General features: G+C 38.8%; 1 protein-coding gene across 1 annotated transcript in view; it reads right to left on the bottom strand.

Moving 5' to 3' along the window:
• The window catches only part of ILRUN (inflammation and lipid regulator with UBA-like and NBR1-like domains), a 95453-nt gene extending 76710 nt beyond the window's left edge, over positions 1–18743 (bottom strand). Inside the window, exon 1 of the mRNA XM_019660918.1 lies at positions 18390–18743. Coding sequence (XP_019516463.1) covers positions 18390–18547 — 158 coding nt within the window. The 5' untranslated portion in view covers positions 18548–18743. The remainder of the gene's footprint in view (positions 1–18389) is intronic.
• Positions 18744–18751: the final 8 nt, after the last annotated feature.

The raw sequence follows: 18751 nt of genomic DNA, 5'->3' as shown, positions 1-18751 counted from the left end.
GTAAATATATTGGGTTGTTGGAAAAGTCATGACGTATTTTTGCAACAAAAAAACAGAAAAAAATACGTCATGACTTTTCCGACAACCCAACAGTTTCAGAATACAAGTCTCAAATTTTACCTCCTCTGCAGTCAGGAAGATTTAAAAAGTGGGGTTCAGAAAACAGGGGTTCCAACAAAGGGGGAAGGGTGTGAAAGGAATCCCAGGGTGACCTGGGTGAGAGCTGCACAGCAGACCTCAGTATAGTCAGCCCTGATCAGAGCAGGGCAAGCGCTCTGGAAGACACTTCTTTTCAAAAGTGAAGGACACTAAGAGGACACCTAAAGTATTTGAACCTATTAAGAGATTCATACCTGGCAAGGAGTTTGAGGATAATTTATTAAAAATATGTACGAGACTGAGCAAACAAAAAATCAAGACAATTATTATCCTGGGGCCAGCAAAAGATTGGGCAGAAAAGGAAAATGAATCCAAGTACACTAATGGTTCAGTGTCAATAAACATTTAAATAGCTAAAACAACACAAACACTGAAAACTGACTTAATCAAATTACAAATAATTAAAATGGGAGAATGGGAGATAGGTGAGTGAAACTAGCAGTTACCATGTGCCAAGCACAGCTCTAAATCTTTATATATGTATTTGATACAAGATAAAGATAACACTATCAAATCATTGGGAAATATACATTTCTCAATAAATGATGGAAAAACTGACTAATCATCTGGAAAACAAGTTAGATATTAACTTCCAACCACAATGCCAAATAAATGTGTTATATAAAAGACTTATGTGTAAATTATACAATCGTAATTTACATAGGTAAATACAAAATTGACAAAAACAGAGGTGAATAATTATACCTATAATATAACAATTAGGTGGGGAAGGATTTCTATGCATGAAATCAAAAGCAGAAATCAAAAACGAAAAGATCGCTGGATTCAACTTCAAAAAAATTCACAAAAAACATGCCCCCAACTGAAAAGATTACAAACGGAATTAAAAGACAAGCTGGTGGAAAGACAAGCACTTAATAAGAAGCTAATTTCCTTAGTATGCAAACGGCATATCAATGAGAAAAAGAGTAAGAATCCAAAAGAAGTAGAGAGAAAAACACACCAATAAGTCACAGAAAAATGTAAATGGCCTCAATAAAGCTGGGGGGGGGGGGAAACAAAAGGCCAACAAAGATATAGAAAGAAGTCCAACCTCATTCATAATTAAAGCAATACAAATTAACATGAATATATTTTTAACCCATCAGACCAGCAACAACATGAAGACATAGATCATTCTTGGGGTGATAAGAGTGCAGCAAAACAAGCACTCTTATACACTGATAGCAAAAATGAAAATTGGTACAGTACTTTTTGGAGTTTGATATTACCTATCAAAATTTACATTGCCCATACACCCAGCCCCAGCAATTTCACTTCTAGGACTATATCCAAAAGCGTATACAGACACCTGTACCAGAGCAGCTTTATAAAAACAAAAACTGAAAATTGTCACTCAACAAGGAAGTGGTTACATAAAATATGGTCAGCCATACAGAATACGGTGCATCCATTAAAAAAAGAAAAAAGAAAAGAAAAAGATGTCCATAGCACATTATAAGGTTAAAAAGCTAACCTGAAAAGCTAACCTGGGAACAGATGGCATAGTATGATTCCATTTGTGTGTGTATGTGTTTTAAAGTATGGGGTATAGGATACGACCTCTATGTACAGATCATGCTCTTCCAGTTAGAAAAAATCTTGACAACTGAAGTGAATGATGGATGGATTGTGACCTGACCTAAATTTAAAGTCCATACTTAAAACGTATCAAAGTCTGTTTTAAAGCATTGTGGAGGGGAGGCCCACAACAAGGTCTAACACTGAAGACCTAAGGGCATCTATCAGGACTCCATTCAGGAATTTTAACTATCTATATAGAAAATAGCTCTTTTTCAGAAAAGCTGTAGGAGGGATTTAAATCTGCATGATGAATGGATGAAAATATTAGTATAGTGATAATTTCTAATTAGCACACAAGGACAAAAGTACAGAATATCTCTGAAAGAATAGAATGATGGCCACTTCAGGAGATTGGGATGAGGGAGAAAAACACAGGGATTCCTATATTATCTAAACTTTTCACAAGTAACATGTATTATTTCTATGGTTATACGTCCACATAAAATTTTAAGAAATTAAAACACAAGAAACTGGAAAAGCATGTACAAAATATAACTTATCCAAAAGTTTTAAAACTGACAAAGATGCCAAAGAACAAGGACATTTTCTGGTATTAAAACTATGTAGAATAGCATCCAGAAAGGTACACAGGAGACTTATACTGGTTCCTGCTTCTGGCAACAGACAGCAAGTCTAGAATAAGATAAAGGCTTTATTTACTTTTCATTGAATATCTTTGGTACTGTTTGAATAATTATTTTTTAATGACAATGATTTTTAAATGTACACAGAATAATACTCAGCAATAAAACACAATGCATTTCCATATATGATACATGCTACAACACAGATGAACCCTGAAAACATTACGCTAAGGGAAAGGAGCCAGTTATAAAGGCCACATACTGGGTGTTTACACTGATAGGAAATATCCAGAAAAGGCAAATCCGAAGAGACAGAAAACAGAATGGCGGTTGCCTGGGGCTGTTGGTGAGTGTGGGTACTGACCACAAACGGGCATGAGGGATCTTACTAGTGTGATAGAAATGTTCTAAAACTGGATTGTGATGAAGGTTGTACAAATCTATAAGTTTATAAAAATCACTGAATCAGACACTTAAAACAGGTGAATTTTATGATACATAAATTATATCTCAATAAAGTTGTTACATTTTATTATTTTTTTTTTAAGATTTTATTGGGGAATTGGAGGAGAGGAACAGTGTTGGGAATTGGGGAAAGGGAACAGCCAAGTTGTTGTCCTTCAATCTTAGTTGTGGAGGGCGCAGCTAGCTCAGCTCCAAGTCCAGTTGCGCCACTCAGCTCAAAGTGCTATTTTCAATTAGTTGCGGGTGGGCATAGCCACCAATCCCATGCGGGAGTTGAACTGGCAGCCTTGTTGTTAAGAGCGCACGCTCTATCCAGTGAGCCACTCGGGCGGCAGCTCAGCTCAATATGCCAAGTTCAGTTTTTAGTTGCGGGTGGGCATAGCCCACCATTCAAACCGGCAGCCTTGTTGTTAGCAGCACGTGCTCTCACCAGCTTAGCCATCCTGCCACCTGCTGGCAGCTCAGCAGCAGCTCAGCTCGGGGCACCGCGTCACTGGCCCATGTGGAAATCGAACCGGCGACTCTGTTGCTCAGAGTTCACACTCTTGGGCAAGCTCTTAACTGAGCCACTGGGCCAGCCAAGTTGTTGCATTTTAAAAGACAAAACAAGTATTCAGCACATAGCTGGAATTTGCTTTAAAATACTGTTCTTCTGGTGGGAAATGGGCAAAATATTAATGACTATGAAATCAAGATGATGGGGAAATCAAGATGATGGGGCTCATTATACTTTTTTTTCCAAAATAAAAATGTAAGTCCATAAAAAATAGCCAACACACCCCCCCACAAAACAGAAGACTTCATCAGGAATCAAAGAAATGCAAACTAAAACAAGTAACACATTTTATCTGTGTCAGATAAATCTGGTCAGATAAATCTACCCAGCAAAAATTTTAAATTATAATTCCCATAAAGCAGGTTTTCTATGCCTAACTGTTAAGATTATTACTTGGTACATCCTTCATGGAGACAACCTGTCAATGTTTATCAAGAACCTTCAAAAAGGCAGACCTTTTACCTGGCAATCAAGAAAGAGAGAGGGTAGAGAGCCATATGATTTCACTGATATGTGGTATATAAAACTGAAAACAACAAAAGAACAAGAAAAACAAATGAAGAAACAAAACTCATAGACATAGACAACAGTTTAGTGGTTACCAGAGGATATGAGGGGAGGGAGATGGTAGATGAGGGTAAAGGGGACCAAATATATGGTGATGGAAGGAGAACTGACTCTGGGTGGTGAACACACAATTTGATATATAGATGGTGTATTACAGAATTGGACACCTGAAGCTTATGTAACTTTACTAACAATTGTCACTCCAATAAACTTTAAAAAAAGAGAGAGAGGAAAATAATTAGGCAAGTGAGCAAATATATAATCATGAAAACAAAAACCAATAAATGGCTGCTTAAATAAGTTACAGAATACACTCAGGTAATAAAATTATTAAGAGCCATGAAAAACAGACATGAAAACATATCTGCAATGTTCAGTGAAAAGTAGGCTATAAAACAATATGTATTATATATTTTAACTTAAAATATATAACATGCATTTACATATCTATATATGCACACATATGAACACAAACTGAAAGCAGTGATTATCTTTGAGTAGTATTTACAAATGGCTTTACTGCCTTCCTTCAACATTTCTAAATATGCTGGGATTTTTCTATATTCGGTATTATTACTTTTACAGTGAGACGGAAAAAACATATTTCCATTTCCCAAAAAGGCAAACCTCCCTATGGAAAAATGGATAGAGGGTACATTCAGTCAATTCATATAAGAAATACAATGGACATTTAGTATGTAAAATTACTCATTAGAACTAATGATAAAATACAAATTAAAACAAGATCACATTTTCACCTATCAATCTAAAAAAATTGTAATTATAATATGCTGCACTGATGAGGTATTAAAGAATTAGTCACTCACACAGTAGTGGCAACAATAAAAATCAGTTCACCTTTATGCAGGAGACAATTTTGCAGAGTGAATCTAATTCTAGAACTAAATCCTGAAGAAATAATGATGCAAGCCAAGACTGAACTATAAGGGTGTTCAATACTGAATTTATATTAACAAAAAATTAAAAACAACCTAGATATCCAACAAAAAGGGATTATTAAATTATTCTATATATCCATGTCATGGAATACAGTGAAGCCTTTAAAAGTACAAGTGTAGAATCGTATTTATTAAGAATGGAAAAATGGTCATAAGAGACTGTTAAGTGAAAACAGATTACAAATAGTGCATGTACTGACTGAAGAGTGTCCCCCAAGATTCATGTCCACCCCAAACCTCAGAACATGACCTTATTTGGAAAGATCTTTGCAGATGTAATTAGTTAAAATGAGGTCATGCTGGATTAGGTTGGGCCCTAAACCCAACTGACTGGTGTCCTTCTAAGGACGGGGAGATTTGTGATTACTGAGGCAGAGATCATGAAGCCAAGCGATGGAACAGAAAGAAATGCCAGGAGCCATCAGAGGCTAAGAGGTCAGGAAGGATTCCTCCCTAGAACCTTCAGAAGGAGCATGTCCTGCAGGCCCTTGATTTAGGATTTCTAGCCTCCCGAACTGTAAGAATAAGTTTCTGCAAAAATTTTACAAACTACAGTTAAGAACAACTATGGAAGTAAGAATCACAGCATAAGGAATATAATCATTAATACTATAACACTGTACGATGACAGATGGTTGTAGACATTTTGGCAGTCACTTGATAAATTATATAAATGTCTAATCACTATGTTATACACCTGAAACTAATATAATATTGTATGTCGACTATGATTGAAAAATAAAAAATATAAAAAAATAAAAAGAAAGAATAAATTTCTGTTGCAAGCCACCCAGTGTGTGGTACTTTGTTGTGGCAGCCCCAGGAACCAGGGTGGAAAGCACAGCAATGAGGAGACAGACGCTGGTCCCAGGCTGCTTACATTTCAATCCTCATTCTACCACTGATTACCCAAGTGACTTTAGGTAAGTTATTTAACTTTGCTGAAACTCTTTCCTGCAAAATTAGGATAATAGTATTTACTTCCTAGAATGATTGTGAGCATTAAGTTATATATTAAATGTAATCAACCATTTAACACATTACCTGGAATATAGTAAATATTCCACTTTTATAAAGCAAACACAGGTATATACACACACACTATATATAGTATTATAAAGATATAGATCAAAAGGTAAAAATTGTTTATCTCTGGGTCCTATGAGTACGGCTTATTTTTGTTTTCTTTTTGCTTATTGGTACTTTGTAACTTAACTATCTTATTATGACAGTTCTATTATGACACAAATCTTATTGCAGGTATTTTTAAATTTTTAAAAATTGTAAAAGGCAGTCAATTCCCAGTTACAGTTGTATGCAAACTCCAGTCCTCAGCCAGTAATTTCCATTCTTCCAAAGCCTGTTATCAAAGTTTAAAAAAAAATTAAAATGCAAAATTTACTTTAGAAAATAAATGCTGACCAGAAAGCACTCTAGAAGGACATCGTGTATCATTCAATCAATCATTAGTAGGCTGTTGCTCCATAATAGGCTGTGAATCACTGACGTCAAATCAAGCATAACTCAAGTATGAACCCTCAAAAACACCTTATAGACCCAAGGATCAAACATTATAAGAAAATACGACCGTTCATTTTTTAAAGTGAGTCTTTTAAGACTCAGTACATAGTAAATTCAGTGGGGCTGTGTTCTGTATTTGGAACAAACTGCTCCCCCTCCCAAGACATATATTAACTTTGGCAAATCATTAGAAAACCACTTAAAATTTAATTACCCTTCCAACAAGTGAAAAATGTATTGGTTTCATCTGCACAAGGTGTTCTAATAAGAGTTAAACCTCTTCAGTGAGTTTCAGATGAATTTTGGGTCCATAAAAACTTCAACTTATAAAATGTGTTCCCTGACAGTATCCGGTAAGTAAATTCAGATGAGCTCATTACTGGATAGTTTACTTAACACATTTTGCTCTTAATGCAGGAAAACTAAGTTTTAGTAATTATATGTAATTACTGGATGACAGCCTGTTGCTTAATACAGTGAAGGAATTCTGTATTTGAAGAGACCAAAGTCCACCACTGCATTGCTAATTTAAAAAATACCTATCTGATCAGCCTATCCAAGTACTTTGAAAACTGAATTCCGTTTCCACTGAAGCAAAGGAGGTTACAAAGGTCCTGGTACCCACTACTCTAAATAGGAAAAACAATTATTCAAATTGCGATATCATTGTTTAAAAAATGTATATATGTATAATTTTATATACTATACATATACACATGCATAGGAAAATTCTGTGTGTGTGTGTGTGTGTGTGTGTGTGTGTGTGTGTGTGTGCGCGAATTCAGTAGGCACAGACATTTTCTGAAAGGTACAGAAGAAATACTGGCTATGTCTGGAAAGGAGAGGGGTTTTTACTTTTTACTTTTATTCCAGAGGTTGCAAATTAGTGGCCCAAAGACCACATCCTCCTACCAACAGATGTGCTTTATTTGGCCCACACAGTGCTTTAAAAATATTTGAATTAGTTGCCAAAATTTGAAAATCAGGAAATCTCCCATTTAAAAAATCTGAATTTCTGGCTTCTCTTGAGGAGGCGGGGACCTAAGAACACTGGACCCCCATTCCAGCATGGCAACATTTAACTTCAGGCAAGAATCAGGCATCCTCTTTATGAAAGTCAAGTGCTTTCCAGCTCATACACACTTCAATTGTTCATGTTCCCCACTGGCACCTATAGCATGTTAGTTTGCAACCTCTGGTTAGAACCTTCTAAACTACTTGAACTTACAATGTGCCTATATTACTCTTTAAAGTTTTTCCTAAATGAAACACACTGGCAAAGATCCAAGAGAACTTTAGAGAACTTACAAAATATTATTCTCCATTCACATCTCAATAACTACATAATACCTAATTTTTCTGGATAATAAATTCTCTCATAAACTGAATGATAAAGACTATTCAGTATAAGCACATGCCTGGAAAGGTAGGTATATAAGGTGGGACCAATCTTTAGAGGGCTCAAATTGCTTCCAGAAACAATATTCTTATTGTTACTTAAATTTTAATTTGCTTTCAAATCATGTAGAAAATAGGAGCAACATTTAAATCTCATTTTCAAATTAAACCTACAAACAAAAGGAGCCTGAAAGGGAGCTTAGTTTATAAGACTTTGTTTCTTCTAACAGCACTACACATCAACATTTCCATAAAAATGAAGCCTTTACTCCCATCTATCGTCATGCATTAATTATTTCAACAAATATTTACTGAGCATCTACTTACTATATACTGGGGGGTGCCAAAAAAATGTATACAAGTGGACACTTTGGTCAACATTGCTCAAGCAGTAATTTGCCATAATCAGAAGTGTCTGGATGCTGATGGTAACCACTTTGAGCACCTCTTGGATTGCAGAAGTCAAACGTAACTTGTATTCATCTTTTGTTATCAGTATACGTGTATATTGAGTATTACAATTTTAATATGGTTTTCCTTTCTTAAAATGTGTATGCATTTTTTTGGGGGGGGGCACCCTCTGTGTATACAAACCATTGCATCAGATGCTTAGGGAGAAACAAAAGCTGTTATGGGGCATTTTCCTCTCCAGGTTGTGTATCATATATGATAAATGTTATTTAAAAGGCAAGAGTGGAGTTCAGAAAAGACAGCACTACTAAAAACAATGATTAGTGTCCCAATTTCAAAAAAACAATAGGATTTCATGAGGCATAAAGAGAGGAAAGAACAGCATTCTAAGTAGAAGAAAAAAGTTTAAAATTGGGAAAGCAAAAATATGTCTGGAAATGAGCAGCAGACCATTTTAAATGGGGAGATCCAGCACAAAGTTATGCCAGAAAGGTAGAGACAGGTAAGCTGGGATCAATCTCTGCAGGGCCCTGAATGTCAAGCTAAAGCTCTCTGCTCTTTATTTGGTACACACACTGTTAAAGGTTTCTGAGAAAAGAAGGGCCCCAGGTCAAGGCTGTGATTTAGAAAGACTGGTCTAGTAGTGGTATGTCCACAAAATGGACTGGAAGGAAGAAAGCCAGGTCTAGAAAACCATCCTGGAGTCTGCTCCTATGTTACTCTGTTTGAATGGTAACATAATCTACAGACTAACGTGGTGGCAGGAGGAATGGAAAAAAGAAACAGTTGGGAGGTGCACTGCAGAGTGGAAATGAATTGGGTTTGGCAAATGATCTGGGGTGTCCAGGAAAGAGGGTGTTGGAAATAACTCACTTCAAGCCTAATGTCTGGGAGACCATTGTAGCTATTAAAACAAGGAAAACTGAGAAAGAAAAACTGGTTGGGGGCGGGGAAAATGATAAATTAACCTTTTAAACACATTCAGTTTTGGGTGCCTATCAGAACATCCATAAGTTTTCCCCCATCAGAAAATCTTGCACACTTTTCTGGCCACTTTAGCAATGACCAAAGACAGTAAACTATATATACTTAATACTAGTAAAGAATATATTTAATGCAGAGTCAATAAGAAGCCAGTCTTAGAGCATAATGATCAAAATTAAGCTCCACAGAATGAAACTGAACTCCTACCTCACACCATATACAAAAATTAACTCAAATGGATCAATGACGTAAATACAAGAACTAAAACCATAAAACTCTTAGAAGAAAAAAGAGGTAAATCTTCATGACCTTAGACTAGCAATGCATTATTAAACATAACACCGAAAGCACAAGCAAAAACAAACAAAAAATTCAAATAAATTGGACCTCATCAAAACTAAAAGCATTGGGGGCCGGCCGAGTGGCGCGATGGTTAAGAACTCGCTTGGGATGCCAGAGGGCCCCGGTTCGGATCCCACATATGAGGGCCAGTGACACTGCCCTCTACAGCTAAGATGCTGAACAACAGCTCAACCTGGAGCTGGGCTGCAATGAGTCACCGGTGATGGCAGGGGGGTTGCCATGGGCTACCGTGTGTAGCCAGCAGCCAGCGTGAGCGGCCAGCAGCCGCAGTGAGCGGCCGTCCAGAAGCCGGCGACTGATCTGCCTCGCCCGGGAAGAGCGCAATGACGGTGCCAACTTGGGCCAGTGAAGCAACATCCTCCACAACTAGATTGAAGAACAAAAAAATGACAGCAACTTGTCTGTTTCCCTTCCCCCAGTTCCCCAGCACTGTTCCCATCCCCCCAATTCCCCAATAAAAATCTTTAAAAACAAACAAACAAACAAACAAAAAACTAAAAGCATTGGGCCAGCCGAGTGGCTCGTTGGTTAAGAGTTGGCTTGGGAGCATGGGCTCTGAGCAGCAGGGCCACCGGTTCGGATCCCACATGGGCCAGTGACACTGCCCTCTACAGCTAAGATGGTGAACAACAGCTCGACCTGGAGCTGGGCTGCAATGAGTCACCGGCGACTGGGCTGAGTGCAGCGGGGCTGCAGTGGGCTGCCATAAGCTGCCGTGAGTGGCCAGCAGCCAGTGTGAGCCGCCGTGAGGCGGCCTTCCAATGGCCGGCAACCGATCTGCCTCAGCCAAAAATGAGGACAATGATCACAATACCAACATGGGCCAATGAAGCGACGTCCTCCACAACTAGACTGAAGAACAAAAGGACAGCAACTTGTCTGTTCCCTTTCCCCAATTCCCCAACACTGTTCCCTCCCCCAACTCCCCGAATAAAAAAATAAAAAAATAAAAACATTGTGCATCAAAGGACATTATCAAGAAAATGAAAAGACACCTACAGAATGGGAGAAAATATCTGTAAATCACATTATCTGATAAGAGTCTCACATCCAGAATATATAAAGAACTCTTCTTACTGAACAGAAAGAGAATCTAATTAAAAAACAGGCAAAGGACTTGAATAGACATTTCTCCAAAGATAAACAAATGGCCAACAAGCATATGAAAAACATTCAATATCATTGATAATTTGAGCAATGAAAATCAAATTCATAATCAGGCACCATTTCATACCCACTAGAATGGCCATGATTTAAAAAACGAAAATAAGTGTTGTTAAGGGTGTGAAGAAATTGGGAAAGACCCTTGTACATTACTAGCGGGAACGTAAAATGATTCAGCCACTGTGGAAAGCAGTTTAGTGATTCTTCAAAACTTCAAGATAAAATTACATATGACCTAACAATTCAACTGGTAGATATATACCCAAAAGAACTGAAAATAGGTACTCAAACAAATACATGTACACAACATGTTCACAGCAGCACTATACACAATAGCCAAAAGGTTTGGAAATGACTCAAATGTCCACCAACAAATGAATGGACAAATTGTGCTATAATCATACACTGGTGAACAAAAAGAAATTAATTCCTGATACATGCTATACAACATGGATAGAGCTTGAAAAAAGCCAGACACAAAAGGACAAATATTATGTGGTTCCAGTTATATGAAATATCCTGAATAGGTACATCTATAGAAAAGGCACTCAGATTGGTGGTTGCCAGGGACTTGGGCAGGGGGAGGGGGAAAGAATGGGGAGCAACTGCTTAATGGGTGCCAAGTTTCCTTTTGGGGTGATGAAAAATATTTTGGCTAGACAGATGGTAATTGCACAACATCACTGTAAATACATTAAATGCCACTGAATTGTTCACTTTTACCATGGTCTAATTTTATGTCAATTTCACCTGACGGTTTTAAGAAATCAACAATATTCCAAACCAAAAATAAAAATAAGCTCCATGTCTTGTCACTCCTAATCCCATTAACCACATTCTAGCCAAACCCGTCTTCTGGACTGCCCTGCTCCACCTGCTCCTTCACTCAGGAGGTACATTCTACCTATAACACACTGCTTTTCCATCAATTCAAAACTCCCAACCATCTCAAAACTTAACTTCTAAGAAGGCAACTTGCCCAAAGCAAGCTCTCAATCTTTCAACTACACGTTCTATTTGATTCAGTCCATTCCTACCTGTTCTGAAATTTTACTCATTTAATTCAGTATTAGCATATGAATGTTTCCTCCTTATAATCCTGAAACAGTTCTGATAGTTTCAGGCCTGTTCTTTTCCTATTACAGAGCAAATTGTGATAGAGGCTGTGTTCTGCTTTTGTATTACACTATCTGCTAGGGGTCTAATCAAAATACAGTTTCAATACTGTCCGGTTGACAGTTTTTGCTGTTATGTGCTAGACACATTTGTATTTGTGTGTGTGTGTGTGTGTGTGTGTGTGTGTGTGTGTGTGTGTGTGTGTGTGTGTGTGTGTACGGGGGGACGGGGGACTGGGAAGATGGCAGGTGGTAAAGAAACCACCTCCAATGGCCTGAGCTGTAATGGAGATTGGTTCTGACTTGATCTCTGNGGTTGAGCTGTTGTTCAGCATCTTAGCTGTAGAGGGCAGTGTCACTGGCCCTCATATGTGGGATCCGAACCGGGGCCCTCTGGCGTCCCAAGCCAGTTCCTAACCATCGCGCCACCCGGCCGGCCCAACTTCTGTTGTTTATAAACCATACAATCTATGGTATTTTTGTTACAGCAGCCCAAATGAACTAAAACACAAAAAAAAAAATTCGAAATTTCACAAGGACAAAGTGAACAAGTGAAGAGGGAATATTTGGGGCTTTGGAAAGTAGACAGACAAATGATAAATGACTTAGCCGACCTGAGCAAGCTGAGAGCTTCTTAGTCAGCAGTGGGAAAAAGTAGAGAAATAGCCCAATTTCAAATGAGGATTCCCAAAGGTTCAGGAATTAACAGCACCAGGTACTCTTCAGAAGTGAAGGTAGAAGATATGGATAAAAATAGGAGAGGTTATGCATTTGCCTAAACCCAACAGTTAGGCCTCAGCCAGATCCCCTAATATAGTCTAAAAACGGCATAGCCTGGTGACTGCCCCACCCAGGAGGAAATGGGTGGGGCTGTTAAAAACTCAGTTAACAGACCCTACAGTCGGGCTCACAGCTTCCAATCCACTTTTTATGTCCTACTCTTAAAATAGGAGTAGGTGGCAAAGAACCACCATATATTTAAGGTAAAGCATCTAATATGAAAAAAAAAAGACTATAGCAAGCAAACACAAAATGCAACTTGAAGAAAACAACACTGAAGAGGTCTAGATCTCCCAGAAAACAGCAAAAATTTTGTCAAAAGGTAAAACGAGAAAAAATTGAGGACCAGACCAGAAGGTCCAATATCTAAAAAATAAAAGCTCTAAGAAAAGAGAATAGAAAAATGAAGGGGAAGAAATCAAAGGATTAATTCAAGAAATTTTCCAAGAACAAGAGGACAGTTTCCAGACTACAAGGGCTCCCCAAAGCTGAGCACAATGTATGAAAATTAAAAGCATTTCTGTCAAATTTAAGGACACTGAGGACACAGCAAAGTTACCGAAAGCTTCCATAGAGGGGGAAAAAAACAGGGTTTATTCAAGGAACAAAGAATCAGAACAGCATCACATTTCAACATTTCCACTTAAAAAAAGACAAAAGAGCAGTGCTTTCAAAATTCTGAAAAAAAATAATTTTCAACCTTAAAACTGCTACCTAACCAAACCTGGGACATCAACTAACCATCAGAGTAAATATATTGNTTGTATTACACTATCTGCTAGGGGTCTAATCAAAATACAGTTTCAATACTGTCCGGTTGACAGTTTTTGCTGTTATGTGCTAGACACATTTGTATGTGTGTGTGTGTGTGTGTGTGTGTGTGTGTGTGTGTGTGTGTGTGTGTGTGTGTGTGTGTGGACGGGGGGACGGGGGACTGGGAAGATGGCAGGTGGTAAAGAAACCACCTCCAATGGCCTGAGCTGTAATGGAGATTGGTTCTGACTTGATCTCTGATCAGAAATGCAAGTCCCACTGCAACAGGACAGTTCAGTAAAAGGACTTCCTGCAGGACAACAATGTACTTTTCTACTGTGTTCTTTTAAAACTTAGTTTGTGCTCTATTTGTAAACTATTTTATATTATACCCAGAGTCCCAACTTGCGTGTGCCACTCAAAAAAGACCAAAAAAATTGGAAGAGAATGATGTCCAAAACAAAATCTCCCAACATTCTTAAAAATGCTATAGAGCGCACAACACTCTGTCATTAAATGTTATACAACCCTTCCCTATCCTCTTCCTAAAACTGCTGCTTGGCACACATTTTTTAAGGAAACCAGTATTAATATCAAGTTTTATCTCTCATAAAGAGACTTTTCCTAGATTCATACAGATAAACCTGAGTGTGAATCAGAAACTCACTTAGCATGCAGGTACTGAGAAATGGATTAAGACCAGGCAGGGGAGGTACTGTGAGATCAGATATGCGGTACAACTGATTTTCACATTTAGATTCTGATTTCAACCTCATTGCGTAGTGGTTATACCTTGATTTTATCCAGTAGGGCGCCTCTGACAATGCTGACATAGTCAATAGGACATTGTTTTACAAAAATATTTTTCCCAAGTTACTTTTTTAGAAAACATCTGTTCCATGCATGATGAGCACCTGCATACAGTGTTCCAAAAAATACACACCGCTTTCTGAAGATACCTGGAGGCAACCTAGGATGTTGCAACACCAAAACTGCAAGGCCCTAGCCCAGTGAATAGGAGAGAAACAGCCAATGTTGTCTATATGCTAGTGAAAGACATTTTACTTATACCTATACTGAGAAATAAGCCGAGTGCTAACTCTAAAGTTAATGTCTTCTAAAAATCTAGTAGTATTTGTCTGTCATAAATGCTAAAGAACAACTCACTTTAAAAACAGACACAAATGACTTTGAAGGCCAGAAGTAAATTTAAAGTCTTATGTAACACTGAACCGTACTTAAAATTGGTTAAAATGGTAAATTTTGTTATGTTTATTTTACAATATTTTAAAAATCATATGTAAACTCTCCTTTGAATCCTGTTGGTTTCCCTTGAAAACTATATATAAATCTATTAGACCACTTTAAAGGGTGAGAAACCATTAAACTGAATGTGTTTAAATTATAAATGGTTGAAATTGTTAGTGATCTGAATAAAAGTTTTCTGCCCTCTTAAGGGCAGTGTTTATTAGATATTCTCCGTCTGGACATAAACAAATGAAAAAAAGCTTAAATTGTAGTAAGAGAGACAGTTTTGACATACATTCTAACTAGAAAAGTAATTAAACTCTCTAATAAGGTATCATGCAAATCTCTGCCCTCAGGGACCTAAAAATAAGCTATCTTGGAAGGGTTATATTCAATTCTGCAGGAAAAACTGGAATGAACCACAGAATCTCTTTAACCTGCTTCCAGTTTTAGAATTCTAGGTTCTATATTCACAGCCCAGTAGTGTCTCTGCAAGACAGTCCACCTATAGAAAGTTATACTAATCTACAAGTCATTTCAGTTTGGCTTTGGATATTGGATTTCTTCACCATACCATTTATTCACTTTACATACTCACTTTGGAACTGAAAATTGACTACTTTATTTTTTTTTTATTGTTTCTTCTTTTTTTCTTTTTGAAAATCGACTACTTTTGTTAGAGGCAATTTCACCCATCTCCAGCAGCATGGCTGCCAGCTTAAGTGTAAACACTACAAAAATGCTTAAACTGAAACAATACTTGGTTCTAACAAATAATGAAATATCTACATAATGCATACCCAACCTAAGACCAAGAAAAAAAAAATCTGTGCTTACAGGATAGACAATTTAGAAGATTAAAACATTCAAATTAGTCAGTTTTTCAATAGCTTCTTAGAAAGTTGTTTATCACCAACAACAAAATTCTTACTTTTGAAAACACAAACATAGTCTTTCCAACTCATTTTAGAAGACTCATAACCTTCATTTTGGAAGAATGATTTTTAATTTATCCCATTATTTTTTAACTGTCATCAGGCAACTGAATGGTGGTTATTTATTACAACCCAAAGCAGGCACTTGTGAAGTCACAGGAAGGTTAATCATCTTCAATTCAACAGGTTAACCACAGCAATTTGAGACACATTTTGCCAACCTGTATTAGGCTCTCTCAACAGGTTCCAAAGTTAGACATTAAATGACACTTAAAAACAATACATTTCTAGACTTTAGAGATTTAACTTAAACAACACACAAATATTTTGACCAAGTATGCATGCATGTATTTGTTTTAACTAGGTTTTATTAACTATGATGGGTATTTGTTTAAAATAAAAATTGAACAAGACAAATTTAGCCAGGTCAACATAGCAATCAAAATACAACATTGGATAATGGAACTAACTGCTTTCACTAGAAAAGAATAACAAGCCTTACTGCTTTCATTTCACAAATTATTTTTCACTTTATAATCAAAGAAAACAAAGAACATGAGACTTCTAGAGCCAAAAAATAAGGCAATGTAGCTTAAAGCTGAGTGATCACTTCATTACCTGGATTCCTAAGAAGCTATTCACTTCTAACTGCTTTAAAACCAGAACACAGTTTTAATGGTTCACTCCTTTGTTCAGAAATGTATCATACCTTGTTTATAGAGATAACATCTCATCAAAGTGTTTGCTACTCTGTCTTTGAGCTTAATAATTAAAAACAAAAATTTTCAAGTAAAATTTTTATAAGGTAACTATTTTAAATTATTTTTTTCTTATCCACATTGGGCCTCATTCTTTCACAATACCTAAAAACAATCTTAGATGTTAAACACACACCTCAAGCATATAAAATTCATTACACTGGTTTAGTAACCATAATCATTGTACTAACAAATACTGTCTCTAAAAGAACTAAAAACTTATTAGGTCAGGGTTTTAAATGGTACAACTCACAAGGGGGTGGGGAGAAATAATGATCCTCCCCTACCAAACTGGCAGCGACAATATGCCAAGTTTCCTATGCTGAACTAGTGTAAACAAGGAAGAAAAAGAGCTGGGGGTGGGAAAAAAAGGCAGGCAAGAGAACAACCTGCCTCAAGATATAGCTTTATTTCTCAATTTCACCAGTGTAACACCTCTTCTCAATGTTTTCAATAACCCTGCCACTCTCTATATAAACACCATAGGTTGGCATTCAGAAAATTATTGTAAGTTGTATAGTCCCTGCCTGAGATCATCCTAGACATGAAAGATACAAGCTGGAATCACAAATGCTTCCTTAATTCTAAAGACCGTCTCCTTCATTCAACACCTAAAGGAGTTTTCTAAATATCTAGAAATTCAACCTCACTCTTGCAATAATAGTCAACTTTAAAGATAAAATAACAGGACCCACCAATGATGCTGCACCGAAAAAAATTCACACATCACCTTTGGTGGGGCCATGGCTACAAGACTTCATCAGTAAAATGAGCATCATTCAGGATAAGCTTAGATGAGGAACGGGATAAAGACGAGGCTCACAGACTTTTTCTGGCATTGCCTGAGGCATTCAGTAGACACGGAATAAAGGGGGAGCTGGTTGTACAAGAGATGCCAAGAGAAACAAGATTCCACATGTCAGGGGACTGAACGCTCAACAAAGAGCAAAGGGCACTCATCCCATGGCTTTCTGGCCAAAGAAAGGTGAGTTGCTTTACCTGAAATCCTTTCAATGGAAGTCTAATGGTCTTCACTTTATCACTCACCCTGAGTGAACCCAACTAACTACCTCTCCTCAAAGAACAAGGGGAAGTCTTGCTTATCAAAAATGGAAAGTGCTGCATCCAAAACAAAGAAACACTCCTTTAGTCTAAGTGCCATGGTCTTCTGCCTCAATTCAGTCTTCTACCAGGCGACTCCAAGCTAAAAATACTTGGTTCCCAGCCTAAGTCAAGTTCTCCATTTTCCCAAACTTCTACCAGCCCAGCTTTCTTTCGGATAAGCCCTTCTCCATGTGGAACAGAGGGCTCCAGTGCCCTCAGAAAGTTTCTGTCCCCAAGATAATCTCCTTTCCTCCACTTTTCTAAGGTTTTTATTCCCAGACCCTGTCCCAGGTCTAGCACTCCCAGTCCTCCATTGTCCAATCTACTAGTAGATCCCACCCCTCCCTGGCACAACTCTTCGGAAAGTCGTCTCTCTTACCGTACTCACTTGTCCTCCCCCATAATATTCGTCCCATTTCCCTATCTGTCCTCGAGTAGATGGTCACGGACACACACAGTTCTGCTCAGCTCCTAATCTCAAGTCTTTCCCGCGCCCCTGGTGCCTCTATAGCACCTAATACTCTCCCGGAGTTTCCCTTCATCCCAGTCTTCCTCAACCCCTAACTCCCACACCCGCAAGCTTTTCTCCGCTCCCCAAATTCAGATTTCCCGTGCTTTTTACTATTAGCCCTCCTCCTCCCAGGTCTACTACCCCTATGCCTTGATGTTCAAGTCTTATCCCCTCTTCCCACTTTCCTCGGCCCCTAATACTCCACATAACTTCAGGAGTTCCACCCCCCCCAATCTCTTTCGCCCCTCCTTCCCTCTGTGGCCCCCAACTCTCCTAGTGCGTCCTCTCCAGCCCTGCTCAACCCCCAAATTTCTCCCATGCCCCTGGGGATCTCCCATACGCCCTCCCCGCCTCGGGAGGGGGTGCCTCTCAGTGCCCGCCCGGCCCGCCCTGCCGGGCTCGGGTGTCCCTTCCCTTCCCCTCGGGGCCCCGAGGCCGCAGCCAACGCTGGCGCGGCGGGGCCGGCTCACCAGTTGGTCATGTCCAGGAAGAAGGCGCAGCCTGCCGGGTTGAGCTGGAAGCCGAGCAGCCGCTGGAACTCGGAGATGAGCACGTCCTTGTCGGTAGTGCCCAGACAGCTGAACTTCTGCATCAGCTCGGGATCCAGGTCCACGTCCATGCCCTCCATGGCTGGGACCGGACGGACACCCGCTTCCCCGCCTCCTCACAACCGAGCCGCCGCCGCCGCGCCGCCGGGCCCGGGGACCAGGAGGGGGCCCGCTGCTAGCTGGCGCCGCGACCCCGCTCCTCTGAGGTAGGCCCCGGGCCTTTCACCGCCTCATAGGGGTAAACTCACTCAGCCACTCACACACTCTCGCGCTCCCCCCCTCCC

This window comes from Hipposideros armiger, unplaced genomic scaffold (genome assembly GCF_001890085.2).
Source record: "Hipposideros armiger isolate ML-2016 unplaced genomic scaffold, ASM189008v1 scaffold_331, whole genome shotgun sequence".
In the NCBI taxonomy this organism is placed as follows: Eukaryota; Metazoa; Chordata; class Mammalia; order Chiroptera; family Hipposideridae; genus Hipposideros; species Hipposideros armiger.
The sequence above is the reverse complement of the archived record's forward strand: the minus strand, read 5'-3'. Positions and strand labels throughout refer to the sequence as shown.